At 37.3% G+C, this 24,198-nt stretch overlaps 1 protein-coding gene across 1 annotated transcript; it reads right to left on the bottom strand.

The window, feature by feature from the left end:
- Positions 1–11,176: 11,176 nt before the first annotated feature.
- On the bottom strand, positions 11,177–24,134 carry HADH (hydroxyacyl-CoA dehydrogenase). The gene is made up of 8 exons (XM_072405687.1): positions 23,975–24,134; positions 20,141–20,269; positions 18,361–18,518; positions 16,097–16,223; positions 15,058–15,147; positions 14,092–14,164; positions 12,687–12,803; positions 11,177–11,553 (listed from the first exon to the last, which is right to left on the bottom strand). Exons 1-8 carry the CDS (start codon positions 24,095–24,097, stop codon positions 11,435–11,437), a joined length of 936 nt encoding a protein of 311 aa, XP_072261788.1. The 5' UTR covers positions 24,098–24,134; the 3' UTR covers positions 11,177–11,434.
- Positions 24,135–24,198: the final 64 nt, after the last annotated feature.

Genomic DNA, 24,198 nt, shown 5'->3' with positions numbered 1-24,198 from the left:
ATTTGACGACTAAATATAGAGCCTGACCACAAATGATGATAAATTCACATGGGCCACTTAGTGGGTATCCAAGACATACAGATGTGTACCAAATGTAATTTGGATGCACATTAAACAAAATAATGTAGGGTAGGTGTCATTTTCTAGCTTTGGTTACCCAGTTAACGTTTAAGGTCACCAATTGTACATTTATGCACATTTTATTTCCCTGTCCTTTTCTACTTTGCATCATGACTTACTTGTGTACCAAATAGGGCCCATAGTGTGCAGAATAAATTGATTGCTAGATGTACATAGTATTGATTGTACATTGTAGGGGAAACAGGAAAAATTGAGGAAATCACAAATGGGGTAAAAATTATCATCTCAAACAGTTTTAATCAAAGCATTTGTCCCCATTGAAATATGTTCTCGCCACTGTCTCTCATAACAATTCTAAAATGTATAATTCCTCTGTCTATGACAATTGTCAATGGAACAAATGGAGAGGGTAAACAGAAATTTGAACAAGAAATAATTCTTTAAAAAACGTTAACAATTACACCCTACTTCACAGTCCTATGATTACAAACCATTAACATGCACTTCAGTTACTAGTAATTTTGGCCCTAGACTGGACCTGTAGGTTGAAGTTTGTGATGAGATTGAAATTTCCCCAAACACAAATTTCTGTTTTTGTATTAGCTTCGTTTTATTAGCCACCTTTGGCTATCACCTAATATGTACCATGCAGTTTTGATTCTTACCAGTGGCTTCTTGCCAGTCACAAACCCAGCCCCTTCACTTTAAAAGAATGCCTAACAGAAGGCATGGGGTCAATGTATTGGAGTTGCTTGGTAGGAGAACAGAGATAGCTGGTTAATGGCATAGGGAATACTTGATTACTAGCTGGTTAAAAAAATAACCCCCTTATTTGTTAGGGTTTTTAGGGTGTCTTCTATATTTTGCTGCTGACTAAGAAATGTATCTGTAAGAAGACAGTTGCTTTGTGTCTCCTCGTGTCTCTTCACTTCCATCAAGCTGTCTTGCAACTGACCAATTTCTACTCTTCTATACTGGGTATACTGGTCAGTTTTTATCAAGCTATAACTGTGGACCACAGGTTTATTTTAATTTTTAATAGGTAACTTGAAAAGATGGTGCTGGGAAAAATGAAAGTTGATGTGAAGTGTTTTATGTGCGCATCCTTTTGCATTTTCTTTTTAAATGATGCAGTGTGGGGCAATGAAAAAAAAAAGACTTCTTGCATTTTGCCATTAGACCGGTTGTTACTCATTCTTACCTTTAGGGTTTTAGCTTTTATTTTTAAGAGAGCATCTCCCTCTGGCTTTCCATGTTACATATAGGTCTGTTGTTACAACTTCTGCCAGTCAAAGCACAACTAGTACCATTTGACCGAAACACAAATGTAACTGTGAAGGTTTATAATAAAAAAAGCATTTTTTTTAAAGGGAAATAAATCATAAAGTAATCCCGTCGTCCTTTGTATGTTTTTTTTTATTTACCATTGGCATGCATGACATATAAAGATCAAGTAGTTTAAGTAGATCAAGTACAATTCAAAATACACTACAGAACTGATCAACATTTAGGATTACCATGTATCCCCATGTAGCTCTTTCCCAGATTTCCTTACCCACTTCACACTCAGTTTTTTTTTTAAGTTTTCTAGTTTTTTTCTTTTTTCTAGTTACTTTTTTAAAATGTTTTAAATATTATTATGATTACCTTGTCTTAATATAGTGCCAACATATTACGCGGAGCTGTACAAAATCCATAGTCATGTCACTAGCTGTCCCTCAAAGGGGCTCACAATCTAATGTCTACCATTGTCATATGTCATTAACAAAGTCTAAGGGCAATTACAATAACTGCATGTTTTTGGGAATGTGGGAGGAAACCAGAGTACCTGGAGAATGCCACTCAAACACGGGGAAAACATAATCAAGCATAAGTGCCCCTAATTCTAGGGATCCATTGTGGTTGTGTTTTCTTTTTTATGTGAAGGTCTCAAACAATATTGTGAATCAAATGACTGGTTTAGTATGTTTTTTTTTTTTAAAAATCGAAATGGTTTTTGTTTAAAACCAAAAAAAAAAGTGTGAATAACGATTAATTTTAATTTTATTGATTACTACTTGAAATCTTGTACAAATCTTCCTTTAAGGTCAAATTTAAAGTTCCAAGATGTGTTTATACACTGCTATTGTTTCCTATTTGACAGTATAGTTAACCTATAGGCCTCCTTCAGACCTATGTTTGATTTTTTGTTAGGTAATGTGAGTTCTACCACAATGGTACCACATGCTCTGTGTGGTGAATAGCAGCGGCATTCATTTAGAGCTCTACATCAATGGATGAGTACAGTAAGTGCCAATTCTTAAAGAAATGTAAAACACAATAACTTGTATGCAATGATGCACTGCAATTGGACAACATAGTGTAGACAAAGCTTTAATATTTTGATCTCCGTTGTTGTGTTTCAACTACAAGGAAGGGGTTTCTCAAAATATAGTATATGTATGTATAGTAAATAGTTTTGTCACTAAATGACCACACTGGGTCCACACTTATGTACTAATTTCAGCTGTAACTTATGCAGGCACTGTAGTCTATGCCCTGGCAGGTCACATCTCCTTCCTGCTTGCATCTTTCCATTGTCACTATATGGAAGTGGCAGGTTCAACCCCATGCACCACTGTGTGCCTTGCTTGGCCTACTTCCCTCAGCCCCTGGATGGTCCAGTAGAGGATGGCACCTCATTTCTACCTCCACCTCTAACAGGAGCAGCAGATATTTTTTGCTCCATCGAGTCAATAGAAAAAAACACTTTTAATAGTATCTTTACCAAGGAAACAACAGAAACAAATATCAAAAGTTTATGGCTGTGGATACACTTTATCCTTTATTCTACATGGCATAGCTCACCTTAGATCTATTTTTGTGCCTCTGCTATAAAATAAAAGACTTCATATTTTTAAACCTAAGACGTATGCTTGGGGTCTACAAACTACCATGAAAATTAACCTATCCAATAAAAGTAGTTTAGCGATATCCTTCATGAAATACAGGTTTCCATTATAATACTACAAGTTGGACACATTTCCAGAAGCATGCTGGAATTCAAGAGACACTTTATTTGGAAACTTGCAATTAACAAACACTTTATGATTTATATGAAATATATATTTAAAGCTAACTATAGCCTCTGTACTTTTTTTAATTCAAGTGAGCTTCCACTCACCTGCCAGCATTATAATTTGCATTTTCTCTGATACTTTCTGTTGTTATTTGACACACTGGATCATCAGTTTTCTGGATTGAGTAATGCTGGACCGCATCGCAACTGGAAGAGCATGATGTGTTGAAAAAGAGGTATTACAGAAGACAGCTCCAGGTTGGACATTGCAACCAGCGGACCAGGGGACAGTAAAAACATGCCAGAAGTTTGCTTTAAAACAGCTAAAATAGAACTCTAGCCAGATTCTTCTACCATATAGCATAACAAAGGAATTGATTGAGTGAGATATTGGGAAAATCACCCTTACTAACATTAAAGTGCACAATTATATAGCATTAGCCTAATATTATATACTTTATTGGTAAAGAACACCTCCATTCTTCCCTAACACACATTTTTAAAAGGAATTGTCTATTTTTAACTGAAAAAGTGTGAGACTTTCTGTTGTAAATTGTGTTACTTTACAAAAGATTAAACCAATATGAGTTATTTGAAACCCCTCAGCATGTTATGAAAAGCAGTGAGATATTTTATTGTTTAATCTGTTTTTAATTTTAACACATATCCGATTCCCATTCTGGGTCCTCTTAAGTTAAACAGAACCATCTGCTGTTCAGGCATTGGTAGTTTACTCCACAAATTTCTATGCCATCCCACATTGTTCTGTTGATGTCAATGTGTCAGATAATGGGTTACATATTGTTATACTTGTGTTTATAGGACAGGGGGTGGGCTCATTCCAACAAGAATAAATGCTCTTCATACACATTAATATTTTAAATTCATAATAATAAAATTCATATTATTAGTTCTTCATTTTCATATGTTCCCCTCTTGCAATACAGTCACACATATGCCTCATCTTGTTCCTTTTGTTTTCATTCAGGTGCTCAGAGAATAGGTCATAAAAGCTAATCTGACATCAATTTATATCAGATTTACAAATAAATAAAAGCCTACACCTGGAGAAAAAAAAAAAATAGTCCCCTAGACAGGTGTAAAAAAAAAAGCTCAGATTGCAATAGTTATCTTTACTCAGAGCTATTCCCTACAGTAATTCCTTGTAGCCACAGAATGTCCTTAGTGTTTCAGGCTAATGATGTCTGGAGTCATTCAGCTTTGATTTATGAAATATAAACATGCCTCTATGAGATTTGTTGTTTTGGGTTCCCTGGAGTTCCGGTAAAAACTACCAGAAGAAATAAATATGTTTGGATGACCCCCATTATGTAGCAGATGACGGCACCAAATAACAGTATGAGAAACCAGGATTAAGATACCTTGGCCTGGACCTGAATATCCTCCATGACTTCTATTTATGTGAACATGTACTCTGGGGAACCCCCTGTACTCACCTGAACTCTAAGGAACCTAAAACAACACTATTACGGGAATGTTTTATTCTTAATATCTTGTATTTATATACCAATGACATATTATGCAGCACTTTACAAAATCCATAGTCATGTCATTAGCTGTCCCTCAAAGGGGGCTCACAATTTAATGTCCCTGCGAGTAAGGCTAATTTCAAAGGGTAAGACAATTAACCTAACTGCATGTTTTGGGGTTGAAACCCATGCAACCCATGGGGAAAATACAGTCAATGAAAATAGTTTATTTTGATTTGAACCTGGAACTCCAGTGTTAGAATGCTAGTCAACCATGCCAACCATGCTACCCTTTCCCTATGTCAGTTTTCCTCAACCCTTCTACCCCTGATGAACCCTTGAAATGTTCAGGTGTCAGGAAACCTTACAGTTGTGGCTAGAATACTATACCCTGTAGACAACTTTAAAGCAGCTAGTCCTTCCACTTGACTTTGTCCTTATGCAGGCATCATCCTTTATGAGGTCAATCAGCAACAATTCAAGGAACCCCTATCAACCTCTGGAGGAAATCTGGTGTTTCATGGAACCCTGGTTGAGAATAGTTGGGAGTTTTGTTTTCTTTTGTTTATAAACTTTTATTGCACAATTCTCCTATAGGCTGTTTTGCCTATTTTTCCTATCTTCCCATTTATTCATTTCTTTCAGATTTATATAATAAATCTAAAATATGGGGAGAACAACTTAAAACAAAAAAATATGTGAACGCCATATACAAAATCCCAATATAGCATTATTATCTCAAAATACCTGCGTGCTTAAATACATTATACTGCATTACTGAATATTTGAATCTTTTACTTCTGTGTTTTCTTATTTAAGTAGGATAAGTGTACATACAATTCATGATATCAATATAAGAATACAGAACACTGGCCATGTGCATTATACAAACATTGATAACTCATGTTCTAATGTAAGTTTACTTTTTACAGGACACAATACACTTTCATCAGTAACAAGTACAAAATTACTCAACATGAAGGAATTACCAGCAGGTAAAATGACTTCCAGCTGGCTGTAGTCTTGACCTGAAACAAATTAGATAACACATAGCGGAAGCCACTTTTATTACAACGACACGATAATCAATCCAATCAGCAGGAATATTGGTTGACTATGCAGGCCAGATGACTACAGATCTTCACCAAGTCATTTGTTACACTGTAGAGTGAACTGGCAATAACCTGTTCTCAGAAGTCCCACACATATATATATTGTGTTTCTGTTTGGCCAGGTAAATATAAAGTATTGCAAAGAAATTGAAAGTCTGGTCTGCTGTGTTGTACAGATCTGAATAGCTGGGTCTCAGATTACACACACAGCTAAATAAATAGGCTAACTCACAAAAAGAGGGACATGCTGATCCACCAGTGCAGACAATGTAGTCTGGATCCTTGGTCTGCAGATGCAGTTAGCAAGTCCAAAGCTGATGCTGGATTCTCTTTTGAGGCAGTCCAGCATGCACGTCACATACAGCAGTACAGAAGCACCTTGTATTAAATGTTTAAATTAAAAAAACAGGTAACCAAATATAAATTTCCCTAGGTGTTTGTACATACCTGCATCATCTTCCCATAACAGCCAAATCCCCTGACCTCCTGTTCCTCCCTCTGAACTATCCTATTGGCCAGAAAGTCTTCCTTTATTAGTCATGGCCAATAGAAATGTGTGAAAGCATGAATAATGAGAATTTGATAAAGTGAGTTTTTACAGGGGTCTATGTATAATTTTTTCACCCAACTTTTACCTATAATTTTAAAAATTTTAAAAACTGGATTTTATATAAAAATTCCAATTGAACCCAATGTAAAAATGTGTAAATATTTGGGTTTAAGTTAAGTGAAAACATTTAAAAATAGACTCCAAGGTGTCCATAATCCTGATAAATATTACGGACTTCTGCTTCTAGGAATCTTCATTCCATGACTGCTAATCAAATAGTTCCAGCATTTTTCAAGTTCCTGACCCAAAGTCACCTATCAAATAATATTTTATGATATTTTATTAAAATAAAAACTTCCCAAGGCATAAAATGCAGTCTATAAAGTGGAACTCCAAGAAAAGTTTAGATGTACATTTTGAAACCCTTGTAATTTTTTTTTTTCCCAAAAACTTTTTCATCACATCAGTAGATAACACATCTTGAAGATAAAGCTACATCATATATTGGTAACATTTTCCTAATTTTAGATATTAGGGGCCAAATGCTTGCAGGCTGTACAATTATTGATGTGCCTGGAGTTTAGCTTTAACACCTCATAATCAGTGATATGTGATGAGGGAGACGTGTAACAAACAAGCAGAATTGTTTCAGCAATTGCAGGAAGTGCTTGTTTTCCTGGACTGAACCTTCTAAGGACAGGTGCTTTTCATACTAAGTAACTTCCATAAACATGAAACACGGCATTGAAAGTTTAAATGGCCGCATGTGGAGTTTCCTTCCTTGTACTGTTTTTAAGAAGCAGCAGGTAAGGTGCGAGTCATTGCTGTCTGACTTCTATTTGTCGCTATGCAGGCTTCCTGATGTCTGAGTTTGGTGGGCTTTGATGGACAAGCAGTTCTGTTTTTTTCCAGGTACATAAAGATTTGAAAAATTCTATATGTAAAACTATATCACCGTGTACAGTATGTGTATGTTAGAAAAAAATGATGCTTTGCCACTTAAATAGCTATCATACATTACACAGGAGTTCTGTTTTGTACCATTCTGTTTAAAGATAACGATGAGAGATGGATAGATAGCTGTACCTGTTTATAGAGTGGGTGATAAGTAGGCAGGGGCAAGTGAGAAGGGCTTCTGATTTGTCTTCCTCCAGGCTGGGGAGCCAAGATAACATGTTGGACAAAAGGATGTCATTTTTCTATCCATTCCCAATAGTATTGTACTGTGTTCTACTCTCTGTAGGGCCATTGGGTTCAAGAGGGTGAAAACAGAAGGTCAGGGTGGGGCAAGAGGTGGCAAGGCGCACAGTAAGATTTATTCTTTCCCCTCTCCTGGTATTGGATTGTACCCAATGCAGAAGGTGTTACAATGGCAGGCCAGGAAATAACATTATAGTAGTTACAGTGATAGGTCCCGTACAACAGGGACTTGTTGTTTTACTGAACTTTCACCAACTTATTGAATTTAGCCTTTAAGTAAACCTCTACCACCAGAGCTAACATAGCTAACATGTAAAGTGTAAACCCATAAACAAAATCAATATATTGCAGCTTACCAGCTAATGCTTGCATTTTTCCATTATTAAAAGAACAGGGGATTTTCTGCCAAAATACCAATCGTTTCTAGGTGCCTACTTTATCAACACAACTCTGCTGGTTGGAATATAAGGGTGCCCAACAGTAATCCAGGCAAACAATGGATGTTAGGAGATATCAACCAGGGTATGACCAGGTATATAGGGAAGTGCTGAAAGCAATAAATCCACATAAATTATAGATCTGGCACTTTCAACAGCATGATTCCAAAGCTTGACCCTGTGCATCTGAAGTAGGCTTTAAGGGAATGTAAAAAGTAATAACATTATTTGGGCGTATTAGAAACAGGATTGTCTTCTGTATTTAAAAAAAAAAACAAACAAACATGTATTTATTCAAAAACTTTCATAGAAAGTTACAGCATATAACAAAAATACATGTGTGTGTGTGTAGTGACGCCCGATGAATGTGACGTCTTACAATATGGTTACACTACTATATATACATACATTCATACATTCAAATATGGTCATACATACAGAAATAAAGAACGAAAACAATATTCTAATACAACTCATGAATATTTGCTCTGGGTACTCAAAACTCCAAAATAGCATCAACACTGTCAAGTATGATAGATAGACGACACATGTTCTGCCCTTCACTTGTTTAGTTACATACATGAATATGACATCATATAAAATAATGGTTATTTAATTATTGTTGAGACAACAGACAACCACCCCAGTGGGATGCCCTTCTCACCCTTGGACCCCATAGCAGATTGCTTAGGCATCTATGAATATATTCACAACTTTTAAAATAAAATTATGAAAATCCAAACTTTTCCATTATTTATAATTTTAATAAACTTTTTTAAACCATCATTCTTTCCATCTAAAAATTCACTATACCTAACTTTGCCACTGCCTCTGATTATATGTACCTAAAATAACCAGGTTTCTTTTTCCCAAATACTGTACTTCCTCAGATGAATTATGTGTTGTAAGGGTTTTACAACATTGCACATTTTTACTGGTTTCCGCTCTGGAGATGCTGATGTAGGCCATATAATTGCAGTGCCCATTCTGAAACTGACTGAGGTCATATGACATACTGGCATTGCAGGATAGTATTCAAGTCAAATTTTAAGAATATGTGCAAAAATGCTCAGAAAAGAAAAAAAAGTACAATATCCATGGTTCGAAATGAGGGAGATTTTTGATTTTTTTTTACTTTTTAAAAGTCATGCCTGGTTGCAGATATAAATTGGAAAAAAAAACGGTTTAATGTTGTAACCATAATTTGCAAAACTGATTGTGCGGCAATTACATGCGTGGTTTATACATACAGTACATATATAATTATCTGCATGCTACATCTGTATATTATAGATTTCATAGACCATAAATGTTATCCTTATGGTATTACTACCAGACATTTACTCTCATGAGGCTTGGTTGGGATTTGATGAAAGGGGTGTTAAAATAATGCTTATAATCTGCTGCACATTAACATCTGATATATACATCAAACAGTCCTATAGGTGAATCAAGGCTGCAGAATTCCCTATACTCCAGTTTATCCAAAACAAGGCAATATAATGTTTCAGAGGTCTGCTTCACAGCTGGAGAAAAAGCCGAGCTCTGGAGTTTGTACTCTCAAATCTAATCAAATCTATGCTGACAAATTTAATTAGCAGACCCATGTCAACTGCCCTTCTATACAACCCATCAAATGGTATGCAATAAACAGACCATTCTACATTATTAGCTCCCAACTTTCATATGGCACTTTACATCAATACTGTGTCACACAGCTGATAACCATAAGCAATAAAACATCAAATATAAACTTTAACCTGGAAGATGGGATCATATGCCCCCTAGTGGCTAAACATTAGATAACACAGAAAAAAACTGCTGCCACAAAACTAGGTGACATTATATACCATTGTCACACCTAAACTACAGTCAAGAAGCTAAATACACAGATGTAATACATATATGAAGACTGAATTATTATTAACAAAGGGTTTGTATTCCTGAGGTTTACACAGCTCTACTCTGTCTAGCAAAGGGGGGAACCTGGCCTTTCTCTGCACATTCACTTTATTTACAGATCTCCTCCCCACCCCATCTTTGTGGTTGGACAGTGAAAGGAAAACCAGCAGACTGGCGAGTTCATCTTCCTCCAATACTACAGATCTAATGGGTGTCTTGTTGTGCTGGTTGTCCCTCCTCCAGTCTCTTCTCTCTGCTGCAAAAAATGGGTTAGATGTTTTAATCTATCTATATTTATTCTACTCTCTCTATATATATATATATATATATATATATTTATATATATTAAACTGTAGCCCAAGTGCCCGGAAGAGTTTCCTTTAGATCTAGTCCCAATGGTTTAAAATCTTTTCCTTGTGTGTTTTTAAAAGCCTCTAATAACAATGCTACAATAGTTTATCATTGAAAGCAATTGAACATTTTCCACAGTTGCCTTATCTTTCTTTAGTACAAATGTCAATGCAGCTTGCTACTTTTCCCTGTGTCAAAACAATATTTTCCTGTGTTGCACTATGGTTTTCTGAAATTGAAGCAAAGAAAATCCAAAGCATGCTGCATTTTCCTCATTTTACAGTCTTGAAACCTTCTCGAAGCCAGTGAAGACCAGGACCTGCCACATATAGCAAATAAAGCTTTGAAGTGTGTTGATTTAGTAAGTTGCGTTGGTTCTTTAGAGCGTTACCAACCCCCCTACGCCCAAATCTAGTCTATACAGCGTGTGCTGCTGCTGCTGGGCTGGCCATTCAAAGGAAACCACAGTGTCATGGGGGCACCCTGGGATAGTATCATGAAGCCAGGTCATACCTAAGCACTTTGTAAAATTTAGGACTACCCTGCACTGGAAGTTAGAAGAGTAAGAGAACCCCAAATGCTATGTGCCGATGGAAAGTGGGATTAGAAATGTAGAAACCTTCCACAAACTAACACTATTTAATGCATTTTTTGAAGACATACAAGGTTTTAAGCTTTAAAAAAAACAATGTTTTCCTTGTAAGCTACATATATTTTTAGTAAACATTATTTTAGATTTTTTTCTTATTATGACCAACGGTCTTGCATAAGAAAAACATTCAAGGACAAGCGGATCTCTTGTTACCAAATTCCGACACATCTCCCTATATCCATGCCAAGAAAGCTGGTTTAGTAGCCAACACTATGATTGTGTATAATGAACTCCTAAAATGATCACCATTACCATCTGCTTTTATGTCTAGTGACAAATCTCTAATAGGTGCCGTTTTAAAAGCATTTTCATAATTTTAACCTTCAAAAAACACAAATAGATCTCATAAGAAATTGTCATTTTCTTTTTATTGATTCTAGCTTGAGTATTACATTTCAATATCTGAAAAGCATCTGTACAAAGGGACTTTCCATCTTGAACAGAAAAAAAATCTTTGCTCTAAGGCACTAGTGTGTAGACATGAAGAGTGTAGAAAAATCTATTATGGTAGAAATGGTCAGTCGGCAAGAAACAACTGTCAGAATCACCATGAAGCAAGCGGAAAGGCTTAATAAAGAATGTCTGCGATGTAGTAAGCCAGCTATCTGTATTTATAAAATCCTTCTCCAGTCTTCTTTCCCAGCTTGTTCTCAGCCACCAGTTTATTAAGCAATTCACTGGGAGCAAAAAGAGGGTTATCAGGTTCCAGCTTATGCCAACCTAAGGAACGAATGGAAGACATTAGCTGCTGGATTAATGGTTCACAAATATAAGGCACATAGTACATTGGATGACTGTTTTTATTAAATATTAAGCCTGGGAGGAGGCAGACAACTAACTGCAGTCAAGTGGTATCTGTCCACACATTGTATGGGCAGAATGGATAATCCTGTGCCACAATAGCTACCTAGTAAAAATTTTCTTTCTAAAATTAATGTTTATTAACTTCCTTCACACCAAAGTTTTTGAGCCCATACTGCACTTTGCAATGTGACTGTACATATATTATACCTACCTGAATTTGTATAGTTGTTGATATCTCTACAGGAGGTTGTAACATGTGATATTTATCCATCACTGCTCCCATGGAATCTTAGAATTTCCCAGCTGGCTGTACAGCCAAGATGTCAAAGTCTAGAGGTTGGAATCTCTATTCATTCTTATGAAGAAGTCATCTACCCCACCAATAAGTAATATCCCTGGAGATTTTTGCAAATCGCCAGACAATAGACTTCTGCAGTGGTGGCCATGTTGCTCTCTGCATAACATTCTTGTACTAAATGTGAAAAAGTTCAAGTTTTTAGCTCCTTTATCTTTGGTAATGAAGAAACTGATGATCGTGGCATACCAGAAATGTGGGGCTGCATAGATCTTTAAATCAGCTACAACTTTATAGCTGCGACAACCCTTACTGCATGACATGGTCAAATAAAGTCCATGGCTGGAAAGATCATGTGGAGGAACACCAAATACCCTGATGTCCCTGTCTTGGGGCACTGCGGCTGCAGCTTCAGACCATTTTCTATCCCCAGTTTACAGATAACCACAATCAAGAAATTTCAATAGAGACTTCCTCATCTGAATCCTTTCTCAGCATGGTACTGTGGATCACCAATTCCTCAACCCCAGTGATCAGAAAGGCAGCATATCACATGTGTGTGTGCTGGGTTTTGGGACAGATAACTGAGCAAATAAGCATCAGCAAATTCATTGGACCTATCGGATAAGTGTACAATTGACGGGGAGTCTGCATGTGTGCAATTAGCCTAAGGTTTTGCACTATAGCTAGTTTCTACTGTAATACTTGTGTAGGATTTAGGAAATTTAGAAATTATTAAAATGTATTAACATACCATCAATTATAAATTTACTGGTGTCAAGACCAACATAATCCAAGAGTTCAAATGGGCCCATCGGATATCCAGCTCCTAACTTCATTGCAATGTCAATGTCTTCTTTAGATGCATGTCCTATATATATAAAAAAAAAAAAAATCTATAAAAGTTGAATAAATTAGATAGACAAGTAACACCTCATATAAACTCACTGCAATTTATCTCACACTTGTCTATGTAGATGAACACATAGTAAACATATGTCTTCTATAAAAGAACATAGTGCTTGCATGTCTTACCAAAATTTAATTTGGGTTATATTGTTTTTTTTAACATGCTTTTGACTAAAATCACAAGCAAAATGCACATGAAACATATCAAACACATGTTGGAAGTACACCCATACATAAGAGCCATTACTGATGAACTCCTTTGGAAAATTATGCTGCTTTTTTTTCACACCCGTGCTGTGATTTCTATTAATTTGACAGACTTAGAACGAATATATTTCAAAGTGCAGGAAAGGGTCAGATTTCTTTCATTCTATGTTTGTTCAAAATCAGCCACCCAGAAAGTATAAAAGCTAAAGCATCCATATGACAACTTGGGACACTTGCATTTTTAAAATAAAGGTTAGCAATGTTGCAGCAGGAAAAAAAAAATACATTGGTGTTTGAGGTTTTTGAGTGTAATTCAAATAAACTGCTCTTTTGATTTACAAAACTTGTGTCATGCTGCACAATTCAACTTTACACCTCCCTGGACAGAGGGGATGATGAATATATAGGTGGAGGGGGTGACATGGAAATAGCTGCACAGTGTGCTGATGTGTATAAACAGCAGGAATTACAGTATTACATATCTTGTAACAGTTTAAACAGCAAATCCCTCTATCAGCAGCAAACTGTGCTTTAAGTTCAAAACAACCAACGTTTTAAAGCCCTGGTATGAGCATTGTTAAAATGACTATATGTGTACGATGCAGGAAAAACAAACAAACAACACCCTCCTCCATCTGCATTTTAATGAGCAACAAAATATGAAAATTTGATTTATAAAATGGCAAAACATGACCAATATAGATTGTGAAAGTACATATTAAAGGTAAAGACAATATTTTAAACATGAGAGAAGAGAGAAATATACACACACACACACACACACACACACACACACTTCACCAGTTGATTATATAAAAATAATAATGAATAGCAGAGAGCACAAATATTGAATTGAGGTTTTGTTTGTTTGTGGTAAGCAAACACAGTAATATGCAACAGTCTACATAGTGCGAGAACAATGGCAGCATGGTTCCTCTACCAGAGACTGGAAGATTTTGAACAATTTACTACTGTGCTTAGCTATTTGAAAAGAATAAATCCATTAGAATATTCATGTACTGTATTATAAAATAAAAAAGTACCTCGCTCATAAAGACGGACTGATTCCATCAAGTAGGGCACCAGAAGGCGGTTAACAACAAACCCAGGTGTGTCCTGAATGCAAAGAAGCATCAATTCACATATTAATCATATTTTTAATCTGAAATAAAACAAGCATCATTAGAAGGCAAAAGTCATGATTTTAAAATCTATGAAAACATAAAAAAACAAAGTTGTAAGAAATCTAATAATAAACATGCACAACATTAGCTACATTCCTACAGTTTAAAGCAGAACTTTCAGTCAAAAAGTAAAACAAAAGATCAGCTACTTGATATGACTTCTGGCTGATCAAATATCAACATATGGAGGGTAAACCAATCAAAAGATTAGATTGATGAAAATCTGTCACAGTTATTCATGCAGGTAATCTGAGGTTTTTTTTGGATTAAAGAATCTTTGGTTTGTGATTTTTCAAATCAATCATTTTAGTCACATGATACAACGTATGATCAGTGATGTGTGGGGCCACAGGATTGCAACACAAAAAATTATCTATCTATATATATATATATATACATATATATATACATATACATATATATATACATATACATACACACACACACACACACACACACACACACACATCTCCTTTAAAGTTGGTTATATAAAATAATAATGAATAGCAGAGAGCACACAAATATTGAATTAAGGTTTTGTTTATGGTAAGCAAACACTAATATGCAACAGTCTACATAATGTGAGAACAATGACAGCATGGCTTCTCAACCAGGGACTGGAAGATTTTGGCCAATCTACTACTGTGCTTATATATATATATGATATATATAAAATTCCAGCACATGTGGTAACGAGGAGAAGCAAATTTAGGTGATGTCCCTTTCACAAGAAGAAACCTGCCTGTTCATATTTTACCAGCAATTCAGAAGGTGAATGAGAGCACAGGCTTACTATACAAGTTCTTATCTTGTTTTTTTTCTTACCTTACATGACACAGGCATCTTACCAAGTGCCCGGCTGAAATCCACAAGAGACTCAAAGGTTGTCTGGCTTGTCATAGGTGTCTTAATGACCTTAAACAAAAGAGAAGACCTGTAAATAACAAAGGTTTCCCTTATTTATTCAAGAAGAAATTACTTGTGTAGTATTGCATAATACTCAAGTATATTTGGGGGGGGATTTCCTAACCAGAGGTAAATTCAGGTAGTTGCACGCAAAAATACACGTAATGATTCCTTTTAATAAATACATAGCTGCAGTTTTTTTTCTATGTGTCTAAATATATCAGGACATGTACATTAGACAGGAAGGTATTTTATGCGGCTGAAAGATATTTTAATTAAGCAGAATTTACAATGTCAACTCTGACAGCTATCTAGTTTTCCAGTTCTCTCAAATAGTGACTTGGCATCCCAATGTGGGACAAAATGATAATCCAAAAATAAACCTCCAGTGTCATGACACTGCATATCCACACAGATTTGTAACGCCAAAATACATGGCTATTTATAGTGCAGGGATTCTTTGGGAATCATGCCAACCTCAAAGGCAAGTGGCACCAAGCTCTAAGAAACACATAAAATGGTCCATGGTGGCTAGAAATAAGATATGACCTTCTCTAAACAAAAATTTGGATGGCAATGGTACAGGTCTTAATATAATCAATGTGAATGTGAAATTCATGAAAGGTAGCCTGGATTATTTTTAAAGTCACTTTGAGATCTGGTAATAAAATGTGCAATTTACCAAGCTTTATTAAAATTATTGTAGCTCATTTTACAGCTGTTCTCTCGATCCAATCTGATACGGTTATGATAAGGCAATTTTTGTTCTGCAGACAAGAATCTGCAGCAGAATCAAGTTCACAGGACAATGTACAATATCCATTGCCAATAAGCAATTGGAATTATAAGATATCAGATCCACAAAGGTTAGAATAAAATAGCCCTCCTTTTTTATTTTAAACAGAAGTTGCACAACTCATCACACTGTAGTTTCAAAGGTCCAGATAGGTAGCCCTACCTCTACAAGCTTCATCATTGGGACAGGATTGAAGAAATGTAAACCTCCAAACCGGTCCTGTCTAGTTGTGGAGTTGGCTATGTCTGTTATTGGCAAGGAAGAAGTGTTGCTGGCAAATATGGTATGTCTGTCAGAGTCAGGAGAAACATGTTTACATAGTTAGCAAAAACACAAGTTCATGAAGTTCCACCAAAAAACAGATAACAAAAAACAAGTGTCAATTATTTGCTCCAACAAGGGAAAAATAAAATGGCAACTGGATATTTTATGTTTATATGGCAATACGTCCAGATTGGTTTTTATATATATATTAATCTACATAGCTGGCTAGAACTAATTGCTAAGAAGTCTGTTCCACCTATTGTGAAGTAATCTTTTTGGATTTTCTGGATGTTAAATCACTTTGTCTATGCAAAATATGCCCCCTTATCCTTTGCAATGGATTTAAAGTAAATAACTTTGCATCAAGTTCTCTATATGGACCATTTATACAGGGCAATCATATCCTCCTTGAACATCTCTTCTGGAGGGAGAATACATTCAGTTCAGCTAGTTTCTTATAGCTGAGCTCCTCCATGCCGCTTATTAGTTTAGTTGCCCTTCTCTGAACTCACTCCAGTTCTGCAACATTCATTTTGGTAACTGCTACACAAAACTGGACTGAAAAATCCAGAAGACCAATGCTTTATACAGGGGCAAGTTTATGTTTTCATCTCTGCAGTCTATTACTCATGTAAAGTTTTGTGCTAGCTTTAGAAATAGCAGCTTGGCATTGCATGCTAATATTAGGTCTGTGATCTGCAACAGGTCTGCCAACAACTGTCCTAAAGAGCAACATTTTAATATAAACATTAATTTTCTGACTCTGTCAGAACCTAGAACCAAACTTTAAAATATTTTCTGATGTCATTAAATGACTAAATATGTGTGAAGATTCTGGCTCAAGGACTTGAGCTAAACAGTCATATTCTACCAGAAACACCCAGATCTTTCCCCAGTTTTACTCCCCCTTTAATATAACGCATGCATATTGTTACATAGTTTGGTGTCATCTGCAAACATAGAATGTCACTTTAAATTCCAAATGCTAGAATATTTTTAATATATTAAAAATAAGGGCCCCAACAGTGAACAGTGTATTACATCAGGCCACTCTGTGTATGAATCATTGATCACTATTCTAGAAATAGTCTTTTACCAACCCCTGGGTTTTTTTCTACCTTTTTTTCTACCTTTTTTTCTAAAATCCCCAGGGTCTCAGAGCACCCCCCATTTTGTCTATGCCTATTCCTGATCTTCTGAGCTCATTGACCTGGCTATCACTGGCAGTTCCATTGCTAAAAGCCAGCAGTTTTTAAAATAGCATTAGGTCAAACAGCCGCTGTCCCAGAGCCATTTTAAAATGTCATCTGTTAGCAAAATGGTTAAGTCCAATTTCCGGCTGAATTTTCTAGGTCTACAGAATTTAACTCACTAATAATTTGTAAATAGGGAACTGTGTCAAATACTTTTGCTTAGTAAAGCATGTTTGTAGAAACTCCATTGTCTAAGGCTTAGTTTACTTCCTGATTTTACATCTAAATATTATTAAATAAAGAAATGCAAAACTCTATTCTTGTCAGGAAAGCTAGATCTCAGTAGAAACTGGCCATTAGAGGTATACATTTGCTGGCATTATTGATCCTGTACCTGGTAAATTCAGGGACTACGATGATTGATTTTGTTATTTTACCAACTAACCCTTCCCAATGGTGGCTGTAATGCTCAGCTCCAGGTTAGGGATGCTTTCCTAGTGCTGCCCTCCCCACTTTTAGAAAAGGAAATGTGAGGTGTTTGGCATCATTCAGTCTGATAGACAACCAGCACAGGATTCAAAGCTTCTGGATTGCAGAATTACCTTTTAAAATAAAGATCAAACTAACCTCCCCACTAATTAGCAGAATTTATTTATCTGGCCCTGTGACACTGAAGCACACATTACATCCCTAGAGAAGTCTTGCATAGGACACACAGACTTTCTTCAGGTTGTGGTTTTCCTGTATTCATTTGCAAAGAACCTTTTCTAAATAAACATGATCAAAACAAAATGTTCCACACAAATACAACTGTAACATTTTGTTTTGCAAGCCTGTCAAGACCTTTAACAAAGAGTATATATAACAATGAGCACCAATCAAAAACAATAATAACAACAATCATATGCCATGTATTTATGTACCGAGATTTTAAACCTGTTTTTCTTTTGTAAACTTTTTAAAACTTACTCTGGTGCAAATTTATCCAGTCTCTTGAAAAGTTCATGTTTCACTTCCAAGTTCTCTACAATTGCCTCTACAACAAGATCAGTGCTGTGCACTACTGTGGCAGCGTCTGTGCTTGTGCTCAGGTTTGATAAGGTTTTCTGAATGAACTGAGAAGAAGCCTGCAAAACAAAGACCATGGGAAAAATCCTGGTTACAAAACAATGAAACAGAAATCAAAAGAATAATAAATATTTTCCTTCTAACATGAAATAATGGTCATTATAAGGAGACTATAAGGAGATATTTAGGTAAAACACTCTGGATCTCAGTCCAGAAATCATCCATTAACAACACATTTTGAACATTAAATTCAACATCAGAGTGTGATATTTCTACTTATTAACTGTATTCACTTGTGATATTTGGATGATCAAACCCTGAAGAAACTCCGATGAAGGCATCAAATCCGAATAACAAGCAGGGGTTACATTAAGAGGGGCTATTTAAAGACCTTGGTCCCCAAAGTGAGTTTACATGGTCCCACTTCCATGGCAATGATCATTAGGGTATTGTCAATTGGCTCTGTCCTGTGGTGTCCCAAATATATACATGCTCATTCAAAAAACTTCAAGACTGCGTTCAGACTGGCAGTGAGGTTGTGGTGTGGTTACCCCTTCCTCATGCCATAGAAACCTGCCTAGGTTGAGACACTCAGTAGCGCCTGGAGTGAAATCTGCAGACGCTGCGGTGCGATGGACTAAGCGGCTGGTGCAGTGCTTGTTACACATAGCTGGACACTTACCTTCTGTGAACCCCAATTTCTCTGGAACAGAGGGATGTTGATAACTGGAAATGTGGGAATCAGTAGGAAATGCCTTTTGTCCCTAATAAAACTTTATACCCATCATTATCATCCTACCCTGTCACACACAGCTATCCTCCTACTCTCTATGAATCCCAATTGCTCTGTAAGAAAAGAAAAATGTAAGTGCAAAAGGGGGACTCTTGTGGCTGTCTAAAATATTATCACTACGGCACCATCACAAAAGATGAAAAACTACACCTGTCAAACATTTTAATTTAAAAAAAAACTATTCTAGTTTTAAACACATCTTTAAAGGGGAACTATACTTAAAAATAAAAACAAAAACACACCTACCTTTAATCCCGCAGGGCTGGCCGATCACTCCGGGGGTGTCCAGCATCAGGTCCCGCGTCATCTCGCCATCCGTCCCAAAGCCGGCGCTACGCACACAGCCATCTTCGTTTTTTCCTCGTCCTACGTCACCTGACCCAGGCGTAAGATTGGGTGATGTAGGATGAAAAAAAAAATTTGACGATCTTACTGCGCATGCATGAGATCAGCAAATTTTTCTCCTTGAACAGAAAGGCTCAGGCATGCACAGAAGGAGCGCCCAAGAGCCTCCCGGGATGCCTGATGTAGGTATCCCGGGAGGCTTTGCGCTCATAATCATTCTCGACCGTCTAGGCGGCCGAGAATTAGGGGGCGGTGCTGCACCCTTTTTTTCTTTTTTAAAAAAAGGGGGTTGCACCTAAAAAGAACAAAAAACAGAATTTTTACTTCACATAAAAGGGTTCTCTACTCTTTTATGTAAAGTGAAAATTCTGAGTTTAGGTACACTTTAAAGTGTGTTTGCATTGTGACCTGCGGGTCTTCTTTGAATGTCAACAGCGACTCCCAGATGAAAAAGGTGGGCAGCACTGCTTTGAAAGAAACCTTTCCTTTGTACACTAAAAACCATGAAAGTAGTTCAGTAGCACCAAAATACCAGAATGTCACCTCAGGCTTGTCTGCAAACATCTTCTTGGCCACCCTCTTCAAGCTGTCCTCAATACCTTTTGCAGACTTTTTCAAGATGTCATCAGTCTGGTCTACTAATACTACTGTGTGTCCTGTTGCTGCAGCCACCTAAGAAAAAGCGAAACACAAAATGCAAAATCAAAAAAAGAACTTTATAAAAATATGTCCAAAAAACTAAAATGAAAATACAAATTAAGTATCTGAATAATCACTCATTCACTTTACACTAAAACAGCACAGGACTATTATCAGTAAAATAATGTTATTTTTAGATTTTGTTTGTTCAAATGACTTTTTATCCTATTCTATCATTATCTATCTGGTTGTTGATTTGGAGGTCCACGATGTTGCAAGAATATATTTGCTCTTAATTATGCAACTGCTTCAACTGTTCTCACATTATCCAAAATGTTTATACAGATTCAGAATGCTCAAACCATACTGCAAGGCAGATCTTTCAAGATATAAATGTTTGTTCCTGGGCACAAGTCACTAAGGTTATTACCTGCTTGAAAGTTGAACAACAGGCAAACAGCCAAAGCCATTGTTGAAATGTATGAAAGCATCTTGTTTTACTTGTGAATAAAATTTTCATCCACCCAATTATGAGGGGGTACACTGCCATTTAGCAGAGCTTGGTATCTGATATTACTTTGTTGTAGTTCAGTTACATTTACAGGGCCCCCCCCCCCCAGGCCCCCGACTGGACAGCGAAATAAGAAACAGCAGACTGATGAGAATCCTTCAGATCAAGAATCATTCTGTTTATATCCAGACTTTTGAAGGAGGGAAAACCCGACGCTGGGTCACTACAAATAGGGTGAACTTGACATGCTAGTACAATCCAAATGCTTTCAGGCATTGATTGTTGCCACTGGACCTTGCCTAGGGGGGAACTGCAGAAAATACCTACATCTGTATCAGTAGGAAAAGAAAAGGAGAAACAAGATTTACTACACATGTTGCCAAGATGTCACAGTCAGCAGTTCCTGTTTGAACCACATGCAAAGATAATGTTAGCTTATCTCCTAATCAGGATAGTTGTAGCCAATTCAAGAGACCATCTAATGCAGGGGTCGGCCACTAGGCCATTTATGGTGTGGGCGGGAGCACACTGGAACGGACCTGCCCTAATGGCTCTGCCCACCACGAGGGAATGCCCCCTGAAGTGAATGCCCCCTCCATATGCATTGCGGAGTAGAGGGATTTACCTTCAGGGAGCTTTTCCCTATTTACCGCCAGCCGCAGTAAATACGGGAGCAAATGCAAGGGGGGGCTCAGGCTCCGGTAGTTCCTAACTCCCCCTTGCCGATCCGCCAGCAACCCGTGGCTCCGGAGCCGCGGGCATTAGGCCAGATCGGCCAGGGGGCGTTAGACCGGAACAAACTACCGGCTAGGCCATATCTGGCCTAAAGGCCGGAGCTTGCCGACCTCTGATCTAATGTCTAGTCAAGCGGTAATATGGTAACGTTTCCTAAAGCAATAATTTCCTTAGAAATTTTCTTAAGCTTGGCAAGAAGAAGCTGTAGGTGCGTGGCAGCCCCTGTATTATGACCCAACTTTTCAGTAACCACCCAAAAACAGCCCGGTGGTTACTGAAAAGTGCTGGGTGATGCACCTGGCTAAAAGGGGGTAGGGAGAACACTGGTAAAGATTAACCACTCAGACATTGTCAGCAAATGAAGCGGTTAATGACAAAATTGATCTTAAAACTGCAAAGCAAAATTCAAGGTTAGTACAGTACAATAACCTTTTTTTGCAGTTTATCTATTCTACATTTCAATTTTTTTTTAGCTAAAGGTTTATATGTATAATAAATAACATCTTAGTTTTAGTTCTTGTGCTGATATGCATATGTTTGGCTTCTCCTATGTGCACCTAACAAACATTTTTAGTGGTATTGCATATACAAAAATAAACAGTGATTTTTTTTTGTTTAAATAGGGGAATACAGACAGAAGTTTATCTTACTTTGTACTACCTCCAAGTCATATCCTGCCTCTCTTTTTGCAGCCAAGAAAAGCTTGCAGCAGTGGGGGTGGTGCTGAGCAGAATTAGCTTTCTAGGTACAAAGCAGTGACAGGGGAGAAATGAACTTCACAGTCAATGCTCAAAGATCTGTCGCTAAAATATAATGATTAAGGAACTGTGCTGAGAAAGACAAACGCCTGGGTGACAAAAACCTTCATCCTAGTTCTAGAAAGTGTTATCCCAACACAATACAAATCAAGCTAAAGCTACCTTTGATACTGCCATTCTGCAACCATTTAGTTCTGGGGGACAGATGAGAAAGACTTTTACTTACCTCATCCCCCTCACAGATGGTGTGCTCCTCATATCACCAATGTCTCTGGGTTTTGGCTAGGCATTTGCTACCCTTACAATGCAGACATATTGATCCTGTATTAAAGGGGATAACAGAGTTACACATCCCATGCCCGCCCGGGAAGTTCACATGCCAGGGACACAGATGCTGGGACGGCATCACCAGGGGACGCAGATGATGGGCATCTCTGGAGGACGCTGTGGTCATATGAGGACAAGGTAAGCTTTCCAATTCGATTTAAAATTCTACCCTGAATGAGACTCGGGGTTATCGCTTTTGGTATTGAAAAAAACACCGAGCCACACCGGGGAATACAGCCAGGGAGGTTAAAAGGGTGTGTATATGTTTAATGTGGTTCATCATACTAAAATGTGTTTTTTGGTTTACAATATATGAATTGCCGAACAAAAACAAACAAACAAAAAAAAAAACAGTTCTCTACTTTCTTTAATGTTTCAACATCAGACCCCTTAGGTTTGTCAAAATAACACCTATGTCTAATAGATGACGCCCCCTTTTTTGTTGCCCTAATTACAAATGCAAAACTTTGGATTTCCCTGCACATACTGACTATGACAATGGTCATCAGCACACGTGTGGCCCCATCTCATTACTTTATCTTTTATGTACACTGTATGTATTTTTAGAATTATTAGAATATTCTAATAACTGATAAACTGGTTTATAAAAAGTTGAAGATCTTTTTTTATCAGCCTAATTGCATTCTTTAGCTCTTTCATATTATTATAATTATTATTATTAAACAGGATTTATATAGCACCAACATATTACGCAGTGCTGTACAATACATAAGGTTTGCAAATGACAGACAAATACAGACACAGGAGGAGAGAACCCTGCCCCAAAGAGCTTACAATCTAGGCATATAAAACATAGTGGGGTAAAATGGATTCCCATGCAGTGATTGTATTATCCATCAGGCACACACATACTTAGGCAATGAATGCGCCTGCACCAGGCTTGCTCTGATACCAGAGAGCAGTAGGGGAAAGGTAATGGGAGGGTCAGTGTCACATGCTTCATGTAGATTATTCCCAGACCTGTGTCCTTAGTATTATATTGCTGCCCTGTCGCTCTTAGCAGGTGGCCAGCCATTAAATATATTTTATCGTCTGATGACTTTGTCCGCATATAGGAATCTATTCACTAAAGGAGACTTTTATTGAAACCATATGTGTGCTAGGTTAGGTTTGTTGCTTGTATGCTGCATATGATTAAAGTTGGGGAATTTGGACTTTTGCTGCCTTCAGCTATCCAATCACATGCAAGCAAAAATCATTTGTTTTACATTTCCTATACAAAGAGAATTTCCACCACACTCACTAGGCTTAGTGAAATTGCCCTGCAGGGGAGATTTGGTTTACAGAGTGTATGTACAGGCCATTCCTGCCAGCAATGGTGGGTAAGTCTGCCAGTTCTCTGTACCCTGGCTGCACAACCCATGCCTGCTCTTGCTGCCATCTCACCTGTGCTATCCCGGAGCCCATCAGGCCGCCCCCGATCACAGTGACATGTTTGATGACCAGCTTTTTAGCTGCAGCGCTGCCGGACATACATCTCGCGAGGAGCTGCCTGCTAGCAGAGGCCATGGCTGCTGTTGCTGATGAAGGACACACGACAAGTGACAGCTAGTGACGTCAACACTTAGCGCCGCGTACAGAATACTTGAAGACAAGGATGGGCGGAGCCT

This window comes from Pyxicephalus adspersus, chromosome 3 (genome assembly GCF_032062135.1).
Source record: "Pyxicephalus adspersus chromosome 3, UCB_Pads_2.0, whole genome shotgun sequence".
In the NCBI taxonomy this organism is placed as follows: domain Eukaryota; kingdom Metazoa; phylum Chordata; class Amphibia; order Anura; family Pyxicephalidae; genus Pyxicephalus; species Pyxicephalus adspersus.
This window is presented reverse-complemented; position numbering and strand designations above follow the sequence as displayed.